Raw genomic sequence first — 11,748 nt, 5'->3', positions numbered from 1 at the left:
CAATTGACTCGTAATCTGGACCCATAACAAAAAGTTCATTTTCACAGCTATCACTTTAATGGGTGAAAAAATGTGGGCATATCTACTGGAAAAATCAAAGGAATGACTACAAGATAGGCTACGTTTAATCTAGCAGTGAGGATCCCTTTGCTACCACACTTCACAGCTGGTATCACTCTGCTGGCTGCAGTCAGCTAGCACAGGTCTAATGGCAAGTATTAAAATCATACCCTCAATGATATCAAGATAATTTGTAGTTTTCTAATCAGTTGTGGATTGACTATATAAATATTGAAACCACAGCCTCTATGGTTTGTCTGCATAAGGTATCAAAATGCTTTTAATATAGACTGAGTAACAGATCAGTTTATCTGCATAGCCATTCAGTGGAAAATTCCAGCTGAATTATAGTCATACACCAGCCCAGGGTGGTCCATTGGGAGCAGAGATCCACCCACAGCCCATGGAGGAGCTCTTCCATGCTGGAGCTGGGGAAGAGTCAGGAGCCCTGCCCCTGAGAGGGATGGAGCCACAGAGACCAGCCAGGGTCACCTCGCCCCTCACACGTTCTTTAGACCACCTAAGTTGCAGATAAAACCTACCTTCATTTTACTCATGATCTCCTCCGAAGCCAAGAGGTGCTTTCTGCAGCAGCCTCTCCCCAGCAGCAGCAAGGAGGGGGATGAAGGCAGGCCAGCAGCAAGGAGGGGGATGAAGGCAGGCCAGCAGCTGTGCCAGCAGGTCACACAGCCCAACAGGGCCATCCTGGAGGGGCCACAGCCAGGCCCAAGGGGAGTGGGGCAGGAAGAGCAGGGGGTGTCCAGGTTCGCAAAAAGGGCAGGTCCCAGCACCTCTCAGCAGCAGTCTCAGCCCCCACCAGATCCCACCACAGCTATCACAGGAGGCAGGGCACCCTTCCTCCCTCGCCAACAGGATCCCCAAGAGCTCTCTGATAAACAGTACAGAATACTCGGTGAGATCGCAATTATTATTACTTTTTTCAACATCCAATGTGAAAGGTTCAAACCACAGAACCCATTAATTATTACTGTACCTTTCTTGCTTGTTTCTCCTTCATATGTTGATTTCTTAACCTATGAAAAAAGATAATATACCTACTTTTTCTGGCAGCAATTTGAAGATCTAGAGCCCAAGAAAAGCTGTTTAACAAAAAGGAATGATTAGCTAAGGTTTTTAAAAGGTCCAAAGTACCACTGGAATTTCAAAGGACATCAACATTTAACATATGTACTAATTAAATCATTATTGCATTCAAGAAAACACATTCTGCTTTCTCTGTATTTGAGAAAATGAAATGTTCAATCCATGGAGAAAAACTTCAAAAATAATAAAGAATCACTTTAATCTTTATGCCTGATAGGCATGAAAATGCTGCTCTGATCAACCCATCAAACAAGAACCTGCATCACCCAAGGAATTTTGATATTGTTAAATTTTATTTTATAGTACAGTGTTGGGCACTTTATGGTAATATGGAATTCACTGAAAACTTCTACTGATGCCACAAACTTTGGAAGGAAAAAGAAAAAACAAACCACACATCACAGCTCACTTAATACATCTAGACAGTGCACTACTAACAGTAGTCTAAGGTCAGAATTACAGTTCTCGAGATGACTTTGAACAGAAGTCCAGAAGGTGCAAAAGCATGGAGTAAATTTGGCTCTAGTTTTGTTAAAAGGTCAGTAACTAACTAAATTTTTAAAACTGTAAGGACAATGCTGGTTGTTTGGTGCATGAGTTTTTTTAATCTCAAAATTATCAATAAAATCTCAATGTGTCCTGTACTTTATGCCTCTCTTTTAAGTATTAAAGGCTCACAATGATGGACATTACTGGGAATGGTTTTCAAGGGTCACCAAAAATTGTTATGAAAAAAAAAAAAAAATTAGAAGCATCAAGATACATGATGTTGCTTTGCTCCATGTCGAGGCATTCTCATCATATCTGACACAGATTTAAAATTAACAAACACAAACTGACAGTTTGCCAAACATCTAAGCATTTTAAATTGCTCTTCCTCCTCAAAAATCATGAAGTAACAGACGTGATGTGTTTGTGTGCAAGCTGCACTAAGATTAGCTCTTCCACAGTGCTTTATTGCCTCATTCAAGTATATTAATTTAAATAAGGTCTCAAGAAAAAACCAAGGATTAAAAGAAAATGTACATCAATATACAAAGAAATTAATTTACAAAAACTTAAAAGGATACTGGCAACATTAGCAGATGTTCTAAGTAATGACTTATGATAATTATGGATGTCACAAACTGAATTCTTCTGACCATGGCTATGAACTCTCACCTCATTGCTGGTCCTGAAAAGCAGTGCTTAACACCTCAAATATTTACCCATGATAAACAAGTGATCAAAGCAGGAACTAAACATCTTAAACCCTAATAGTTAACCTCACTTCAATTTAACCAGGTTTTACTTTTAAGAGTTATCTGGAATTACTGGTATGTGAACATTGGCTTAGGCCTTATTATTTCCACAGAATGTGACATCCATAATCACTCCCAGTCACTAGTAATATACATTTGCCTCATTAGAATATATTTCTTCATGTTTCTATCATACAACCATATTTCAAAGTTACATGTAATTTTATACATTTCTGAAAAATACTATTTCATTGATCTGCTTGAAAGCAGATGTGCACTACTAAATTACTTTGAAACAAGGAGAAATATTGCACAAAATTCACTGAAGATTTGAAAGTCAACACATTTCCCCCTCCCAACCAAGGGAGGTTCCCTTGGGATTGTTCCCTTATTTTTAACAGAAAGGATGTTAATTCACACAGAATCATAATAAATGTCAACGTACTTGAACTCAACTTATTTTCCAAATGCTAATACTGCTACTGGATTCTAAATACAGGTGTTGTTAGTACTGACCTAAGTAATAGTACAATTTATTTGAGTACCCTTTCCTACAGTACACCTTGGAGTAACTTCCAACTGTGTTACCCACGACATACTCCAATCCAGCAGAGGATGGCAATGGCCCTGCCAACTACATGGGTTGTGGATGGCCCTCTAGACTGAGGTGGCTGTGGACTCACCAGAAACTCTACAAGAGTAAGTGAAGCAGCTTTCAGAAAGACCTGTCAAGTACTTTCAACTGGCCAATGACTGAAACTGTGGAACAGATACTGCAAAACGGATCAAGGAAGGTTTTGTACAAACAAACTGCATCATCCCTTTCCATTCCTTTCTTTTCAACATCCCCAGGAACATGAATTCTAGGCCAGCTGTGGTCCATGCTCCTAGGGTGAAGATGAGGACACGTTCTGGTCAGCTCAGATTCTGCTAACAAGCAAACAACACCTGGCAGAGACAGACACATCTAATAGCAGCAAAGAAGTTACTGAAGACAAGTCACATCACCATTCATACTGGTTTTGCTGGTGCAATTATTTCAACATTCATCCTTCAAAGATTTACTGCAATACCATGAGAACATACAGCCTTCACCATCCTGAGCTTTGCAATAAGGAAGCTATTTAAGTTCATTAGCCACATTTGTTTATCCTGTTGGGAATACACTGGCTAGAGTCTCACAGCAACTGGACTAGAGGCTGGTGCCAAGGGAGAAGATGGAAACTCCTTGGAAATCAAGCTCCTCTTGAGCTCTCCCTGAGGAGTCAGGGAGGCCCATGGTTAGGGGTTCTTTCTGCAGGACAGGGTACAGTCAGGATTACACAGGAGGCATTTGCAAAAGGGCCTCACGCTGGCACTTGATTATTGTATGAAATGTTTCTTGATCACTTACATGCATAGAGAAAGTATTTTAGATGCCTCTAGCAATTCTATTAGACAGCTGCACCAATGAAAAATTGTTCTGTAGAACTGAATATCATTGACTGTAGGTGGATAAAGGGAAGCTGTTTTAAACACCTGGTTTAACTGTTCTTTTGCCTAGACTTTACATTGGTTACAAGAACACGAGGTTGTAAACTAGCTCATCCTAAAACCTGACAAGACATCTAAAACAGAATTTTAAGGTCTAAAATACTCTTCTAATAGATTGGGTGAGATTTTCAGAAGCACTCAGCATTTGTCTAAAACTCTGCCCGAAGTCTGTGTTACAATGCCTGAGAGGGGACTTCAGCCAGTGCTGAGAGTTTCTGATGATTCCACCCCAACAGCAGCAGCACCACTGAAATGCTAAATGACAAGGAAGGGGTTCAGTCGACAACTTCTATGAAAACTTCTACAACTACATTTTTTCTTCAGAACAAGTCTATTTTTCAGAACTACATGATACCCAAATATGTGAGATGGAAGAGCAAACCACTGCCTATTCTACACAGACTGCCCTCTGCATGCATAGAGGGTGGGTAGGGATCACCTCTGCATCCACAGTCCTCCCCTGATGTCTGCAGTTTTCCTCACTACATCTCTACACACGTGAATGGGAAGGCTTTGACTGGGACAACATATTATCCATTCTGCAAATCCCACAGGGAGTTAATTCCACAGGCAATACTACTTTTGCCTACATGACTGAGCTGGAACCTGTAGCTGAGCTAGAACTGAAATCTGGATTTCTTCAAAGTTCTCTCTCCTGTGGACTTCCAGGCTCTGCTTCACCACACACTGCACTGGAACAACCCAGGAATCCCTTTGTCCTTCCACTGCCCTTACTTCTTCCTTCCAAACCAGATGAGTGATACAGCTCATTTTAGGCAGACATCTATGCAAAATAAACTCAAAAATATTAATTTCAAGTCCTAGTTTAACTTTCTGCATCGGAAATTTGTTCCTATATGTAAGTAACGGACCACAAAGTTAATCAAATAACCTGGTATCTCCCTTAAACAGGAGAAATGGGAAGATTTTTGAGATCCTGAAGAAAAGAGATGCCTCTGAAGAAGACCACAGGAGCTCTGACTGAGCAGAATTCAATTCTCACCAGTAGCTGGTGATCAATGTTGATGATTTTCAAAGACACTAGAAGCATTTCCACAAATAAAAAGCATACAAGTATAAATCTTGCAAAGTACTGGACCTGGAAAATTTATCTTAATATAGAATCCAATGTGGTACTAAAATACTGCATATGTAGCCAATAAACAGAGTTTTATATTATCACAAGGACAGAGAACAAGAGTGTTGAATCAGAAATATCAGTTTGGACTCTTATCTATTTGGTAACTGGCAACTCTATTAAAATAAGGCACAAATATTAGCCTTTTTAAAAAATCATGAATAGTAAGTGGAAAAGATTCTGTATATTACAGAGTAAAAAAATGTACCTACAGTTAAAATCAACATATATATAAGACTAAGCTACTTCTGAACCCACACAAGGTTCAAAACCAAAAAAGACACACTATTTAATGATTGTAAACAAACTATGGGTTTCGTAAATAGTAAGGAAACAATGCAGCATAAGCACAGAAACATTTTGACTGAAATTAAAATAATTCTAAACTGAATGTTACCATATTTTATTTAATCTGTTTACTTTTTTTCAGCCTGCATTTTCACTCCACGAAGCAGTGAATTATTACTACAATGCCTCAAATTTGAAAAATTCTGCTATCAAACTTTCAATTTTATTATCCTTATAAAAACTTAAGAATACTAGCAGTCTCACATGGCTTCCATATTTATTCCACAAAGCTGAGAATAGGACAACCTATGTGATTATTTGTTCAGTGTCTAACCCTCATGCAAAGCCAGTAAGATTTATGCCTGTACTAGACAGTCATTTTTGAAAACCATTTTCTGGCAGCATTCCTGGACTTAGGTGTTTGATGGTTCTGAAAGTAACATTGGCCATAATTTTTGTTTTTTCTATTTTCCTCCTTAAAACATTGATAGAGTTTACTCTCTTCAATAAATGAACAAAACAAAGCAACTTAGATTGAACCACAGATAGAAACATCATATGAGATGAAAAGGAAAAGGTGAACCTTGAAATTCTCATCACAAAATTCAAGGAGATGAATGAGGAGGAGTGAGAAGTGCTACAAAAACAAAAAGCTGTGTATTGCCTATCTTATCTTAGACACAACTTCAGGACTATGTTTGGGCAATGTCTAGTACCAGCAAGAGAAAACAATGCCCTCAAGTCATTAATGCCAGTTCTAAACAAGGAACCATCAGGTTGCTCTGGAGCTTTGTCTGAACAGCCCATGAGCCACCCAGCCTGAGTGAAGGTTTTCATTATTTTTATGATACTTTTGATTTCCAGTAATGCAAAATATTTTGCCAAGTCATATTTTTTTTTGTTATTAAAAAAATTCACAAGGTATCATGTTGATGCACAAGAGGAAACCAAAGGATAAACAAATAGTTTGGAGTACAGACCTCTGGATGTACAACTGCTAACTCTGGAACACTGAGATTCTCCAGCAATGCCGATGCTCTCCAAAATGTCCATGCTTGATCAGATATTTCTGCAAGATTTGCACTTTTACCACCTTTTAGCTTTGTTGCCCTGATTAAAAAAAATTAATTCTGGAGGCTCATCTTCAGTGGCAAGTACTGGCCCAGCCCTTCTCATTCTGGAAGAAGATGAAACTTTGCAGTAGCAAACCCCAGGTCTCACTCTACTGAGCTTCTCTGCTGAGGTTCCAAACAGTGCCTCTGCCATGACATGGAGCACTTCCCTTAGGTCAGCTGCCTTGTAAGGAAGCAGCCAAAATTTGTGTCAGCTAGAAGGAAAACAAATTAATAAATCTCAGTGAGGCAACTGATACGAAACTCTGCTACAAACTACTATTAAGGTACTAAAGCACAACCTGATCCAAGTACCAACCCCAGGAATGCACTCACTCGGGCCTAGGCTGAGATTAACAGAAATCATTCATGCCAAAGAGGGAAAGAAAAAAGGTTCTATCCTCTCATATTGTGTTCATTCTATACGAGGCCCTATTTCTACCAACTTTACCACAAACATCCCTCAAAGCTGACAATTTCAATCTGCTGAAACTGATTAATTGTCTTTTCTGTCCTGAGTTGTTGTGGAGACAAGGTATGGTCAGGTGGAAAATGAAAAGATGAAGAAAATTTTAAAATTTAAAGAGCTGCTCCATAGAGCACTAAAAATGTTCAGACTTTAAATATCCAAATATTCGTCAGGAACACTGCCAGAAAGAGGACAAATGCTTGTTCTAAATACATTATACATCAGGACCACTTATTTTCCTTCACTGAATTTAAAAAGAAGTTTTTGGTTGTCCAACTTGGCTAAAATGAGAGTTGGATATATGCAGTCTCAATCTGAATCCGTAAATTTAGCTTTCTACTGTTACAAATTAGGCACAAATTAGTTTTCCAACTACTAAACTGCAGAAAATAAAAAATAATAGAAATCTATCAATTCCACTTACACTTGCCTTTCTGAGAATTTTTAGGTGAATTAGTCTACCTAGGGAAACTGGATAATGTGTCTTTAAAGTGTCTTAGTTGTAAACAGAAGTCAATAAACCTCACATAATTCAGCACTTCATGTACTTTATAGAAGAGAGAAAACCATGTGCTACCTTTTTGAAGTCTGGAAGACAGAGCCACAGTTTTAGTTTGGAGAAAGTTCCAAGTCATAGTCACAAGAAATTCCTTAATCTAAAAAAAGTCTCCTTCCCTCCCCCCACCTTTGCTGAAGCAAATTCCTGCCATGGTAAATCATTATTGCTGTTTTGTAGATTTGCATTCATCTTCTAAGACAGTTAAACCCCTTCTCAAAAGATTAAGGCAATTATTATTCATTACAAATATTAACATTTGTACATTTCAGACAAATCGGATTGTGTGGTTCATTTCATGCTAATGGGATTTACACAGTACCTTCAAAACCTGGCTACCTTTAGACAACACCCTTGCTGCTTAGAGGAAGCAAACGCTAAGAAGCACCATACACTTGCTGTATTTTTAACACAGAGACTAACTAGTACCTGATTTGAGAGTGCATTCATATATTTAGTTCCATTTTGTGGACCTAACTATAGCAAACAAATGAACTGAGTAAACGTAGAAGCAGATGTCCAATGGCAGAAAATGCATACTCAAGAGAATTATTTTTATAACAGAAAATCTCTTATTCCTTTTAATTTTTTTGGTTATCATGTTATATGGAGTTACATGGAGTCCTGAGTAGTCTCCCTTTAACATCTGATGGGAGTCAAGTCTCTCTTCTCGTACTTTTCTTATGTTTTATTTCCACTGCTACTGCTGGATAAGCTATCCTTTGAAATATTTAAACCATAGTGAAAAGCAGAATTCAGTTTACATAATGACACCACTTCTTGAAGAAGTCCACCTTCTTCTACAGTTTCATCTCCTTCCTTCCCGCCTTTCTCCCAAGGGACCAGAATGGATGGCTGTTGAGCAAGACCTGCTGGGAGCTGATCTTCTGAGGTATTGCTTAGTGTTTCATTAGGCTTTGCATACTGACAGGAAGAAAAGCCTGCTTTGAAACTTTCTAGGGAAGTAAACTGGACATTTGGTCGTACTGGAGATAGGCAGGTCAAACTAGTGGTGTCCATCTTGTCAGTAGTAAAGGTTTGGCCACTCTTCTCTTCTTCCACCTTTGAGAGAGATTCTCTCTGGCCACCAGAAGAAACCTGCTTCCTTGGAGATGGGGGGAGCTGCTTCCCATGGAGGACACTGTCATCCTGGCCCAAGTTCCACTCTGCCTGGTCATTAGCACTGCTGCAGAGCAGGGTAAGGTTGCTCTCACTAGGTGCATTTGACTTGTTCTGAAAGAAAAAAACATGTGTTCATAGTTAATGTCACAAGAAACATCTCTAAACTGGTATTTTTGAAACACAAGTACTGGAAGGGATTTCATATGTTCCTAAATCATGGATTCCCTTTGGGGCTCAGTGTTACAAAACAACTATCCCAGACACAATGCAAGGCCAAGTGTTCTTACTTTTCCTCCCAGAACACTGTCTCTTAGCCTAAGGACCGCCTCTGGTACCACAAATAAGGATTTCTGTCTCTTCTGTCCATTCAGTCTTGGCTTAAGCAGTTTTGACAGTGAACAAAGACACACTTTTCTAGTTTGTACCCCTAATATAAGAGGGAGGGGGAATAAAACTAAAACCAGATGGCATTTCCTCTTTGCTTCATTATACCAACTTTCAATATTAAAGTTTTTTGGTCAAACAAAACTGGGCATTTTATTAATCTAACCCCTGTGTGACACTCATAATACAAAATTTTACAAGCTTTATAAATATTTGCATCAGCATTGGCTGCTCCAGTAACAAATCATCTACTATAGGATCTCTTTCAGCAAAAGTAAGCGTTGGACAGCTGATATGTGCTGGAATTCAAAAACACTAAGCTTTTTTGGCTAATACCACAGCAGTGACTTGGTGAGGGTTTTAAAACTGTAGGCAAGCAGTTTGTTTACACTAAAAGACCAGTGCCACTCTACCTAAAAAAGGAACAAGGAGCCCTCTTAGAAAACTCTGGAGTACTATTCTAGCAGTGTTTCAGGTGCAATTACCACCTGGATCCCATGAATTAAATCAAGAAGGAAACATCACTATATCACTATGACTAGTCTAAGTCTACTAGGTCAAAATGAAAATGCCTTCTAAACTGCATTAAAAAATACTAAACCAGCTCAAGGTGTATCAGATTTAACAGCGAAAAAAACATATTATATAAATACAATATCAAACTATTTGATTAAGTAAATTATTATACTGTCCACGGCTCTCTTTGTGGTTACTGCTTTAAGGGAAAAATACTGTTCCAAGATGACTTAGTAACTTGGACAATTTCTTGGCTAGTGAAAAACCACTGTGCAGCGGCCGGCATGAGTGTACTGTTATGTAGCCCTAGGAAGACACATCAGCAATTCTAAGGACTGTGCTGCAGAGTCTGAGCTGAATGTTGTTCACTCCACAAGTGCAGGATTCCATTGTAAACAGACTTGGGTTGGTTTTCAAATGAAAGCAGAAGACTAACCGCAGTCTTGTAATCAATGTCGTCCATTGATCTGAAGAAATCCAAGCTCTTTGCTCCTGAGAGTTTCCCTTGATCCGAACTGTGTGTGCTCAGCGTGTCCAGAATCTCTCCAAGCAAGTCCATTTCTCCTTGCTGCTGAGTTATTCCAATTTCACCAGAACCATCACTATCATAAAAGTAAGCAGAAGTTTCTTCACTGTCTTCTGATGATAACCTGAGAAACAAAACTTTTCCATCAGAAAGGAACATAAAAGCAATTTTATTATCGCCACTTCTAAAGGACACAGAAGAATGCATTTCAAGACTTTTGAACGGGAACATAAACCTGGAATATCAAGAATTTTCCTGAACACAGATATATCGTGTTGATGGAGATGCAGTTACCATTAGCTGCCTGCTGGCTCAGCCAAACACATTGTTCTAGTGGCAAAACTCTCCTATTGCAACTCTTTCTCCATCACATGGGCAGATTTCCTGATGCACTGCCTATTTGCAAGGAGAACTGGTGCTTTTGTCTCTTATTGCCTCTCTTGTTCATTGCAATATCCTTACCTCAGACCCCCATCCTACCACGGTCTTTTTCTACCTCTGTCTATCAATACTGCTACAAAGGCTGTTATCCATGGCTCACTGTTTTCATTATATCCTTTAAACATTTCACTAGCTCCCTCTTCCCTACTATACCACAGCTTAAGCTGCTTGATTTTGCTTTCAATATCCTTTCTGGTTTATATCCAGATGTTCATTATCAAAAATCAGCTCCTGAATTCAGAAAATCCCTCAATGCAGCTTAAGTCTCAACTTACAGTTTTCCTTTAGTTCTCATATGGGAAGACCTTCATAAAAACTTCCAAGGCATTTTATGTCTTTCAGACCATTCAATAACTGTCCCATTGTCATGGCCCCAACACAAGCCTTAAAGAATAGATTAGCTGAGGTCACTGCCCACCATGTTGACGAATATTTTGCTGTTTCTTTGTGTACATAGTCTTTTTATCTGGAGGCTGTGAAGACTGAGGATTATCTCAAGCTCTTCTGGACACTATAAATAATGGAAATATATAATAGCCTGTCCCTCTTTTTAAAGCAGATTTAAATCCTAAACTACTTGACATCATCTAGATCAAGAATTGAGCGAGCAGCCTGGACAGGAGAAAAATGTGCCACTTCAACTCCACTCTACTGAATAACACCTGTTACTTTCTCTCCTAAACATATGTAACACATCCAAACAGGTTTCTTACTTGCTGGTTCTCTCAACTTCATCATCGTCATCTTCATCCAAGGCAAAATTCTGATTACTAAGGCGCTGGTTGAAACGAGTCTGGAGGAAGGACAATTAACATTTTAATTTTGTTTATTTTTTCTATTTCAGCATTACTTATTCAGAGACCAGCTGCCACTTTACTTATTAGGGCTTCTGAGCACCTGATGAGGAAAAGCACATATTGATCAAGTCTTGTAAAGGCTGTTCCAACACCTCAAGCACCACCAATTAAAAAGAACCATTTCTCTTCATGGCCTATGGAGGGCCTCCTTATTTATGCAAAACCTGGAGTGCCTTATTATTTATGCAAAGCATTGATTAGCAGAAGACTGGATATTGGAGAAAAAGCATCACTTAAGTCTACCAGCTACCCTTTCTTGAAAGCACTTCACAGAAAGCACCATGGTTTAATGCTTTCTGGTAGAAATATTTGCCAAGTTTTGGTTCATGTGGTCTATTGAGTATGAAGAAAAAGTGATTTTTGAAGTAGCAAATACAAAGGAAGTTTGGGAGTCTTTTTAC

General features: G+C 38.9%; 1 protein-coding gene across 3 annotated transcripts in view; it reads right to left on the bottom strand.

Annotated features, from left to right (window-relative positions):
* Positions 1-1,384: 1,384 nt before the first annotated feature.
* Positions 1,385-11,748, bottom strand: part of DENND1B (DENN domain containing 1B) — a 152,095-nt gene continuing 141,731 nt past the window's right edge. For all 3 annotated transcript variants that reach the window (XM_083867250.1, XM_083867251.1, XM_083867252.1), the window contains 3 exons: positions 11,204-11,283; positions 9,960-10,173; positions 1,385-8,734 (listed from right to left, as the gene is read on the bottom strand). In XM_083867250.1, the coding sequence (XP_083723376.1) occupies positions 8,183-8,734; positions 9,960-10,173; positions 11,204-11,283 (846 nt within the window). In that variant the 3' untranslated portion in view covers positions 1,385-8,182. The remainder of the gene's footprint in view (positions 8,735-9,959; positions 10,174-11,203; positions 11,284-11,748) is intronic.

Source organism: Zosterops lateralis (assembly GCF_965231275.1).
Source record: "Zosterops lateralis genome assembly, chromosome: 9".
NCBI classification, from domain to species: Eukaryota; Metazoa; Chordata; class Aves; order Passeriformes; family Zosteropidae; genus Zosterops; species Zosterops lateralis.
The sequence above is the reverse complement of the archived record's forward strand: the minus strand, read 5'-3'. Positions and strand labels throughout refer to the sequence as shown.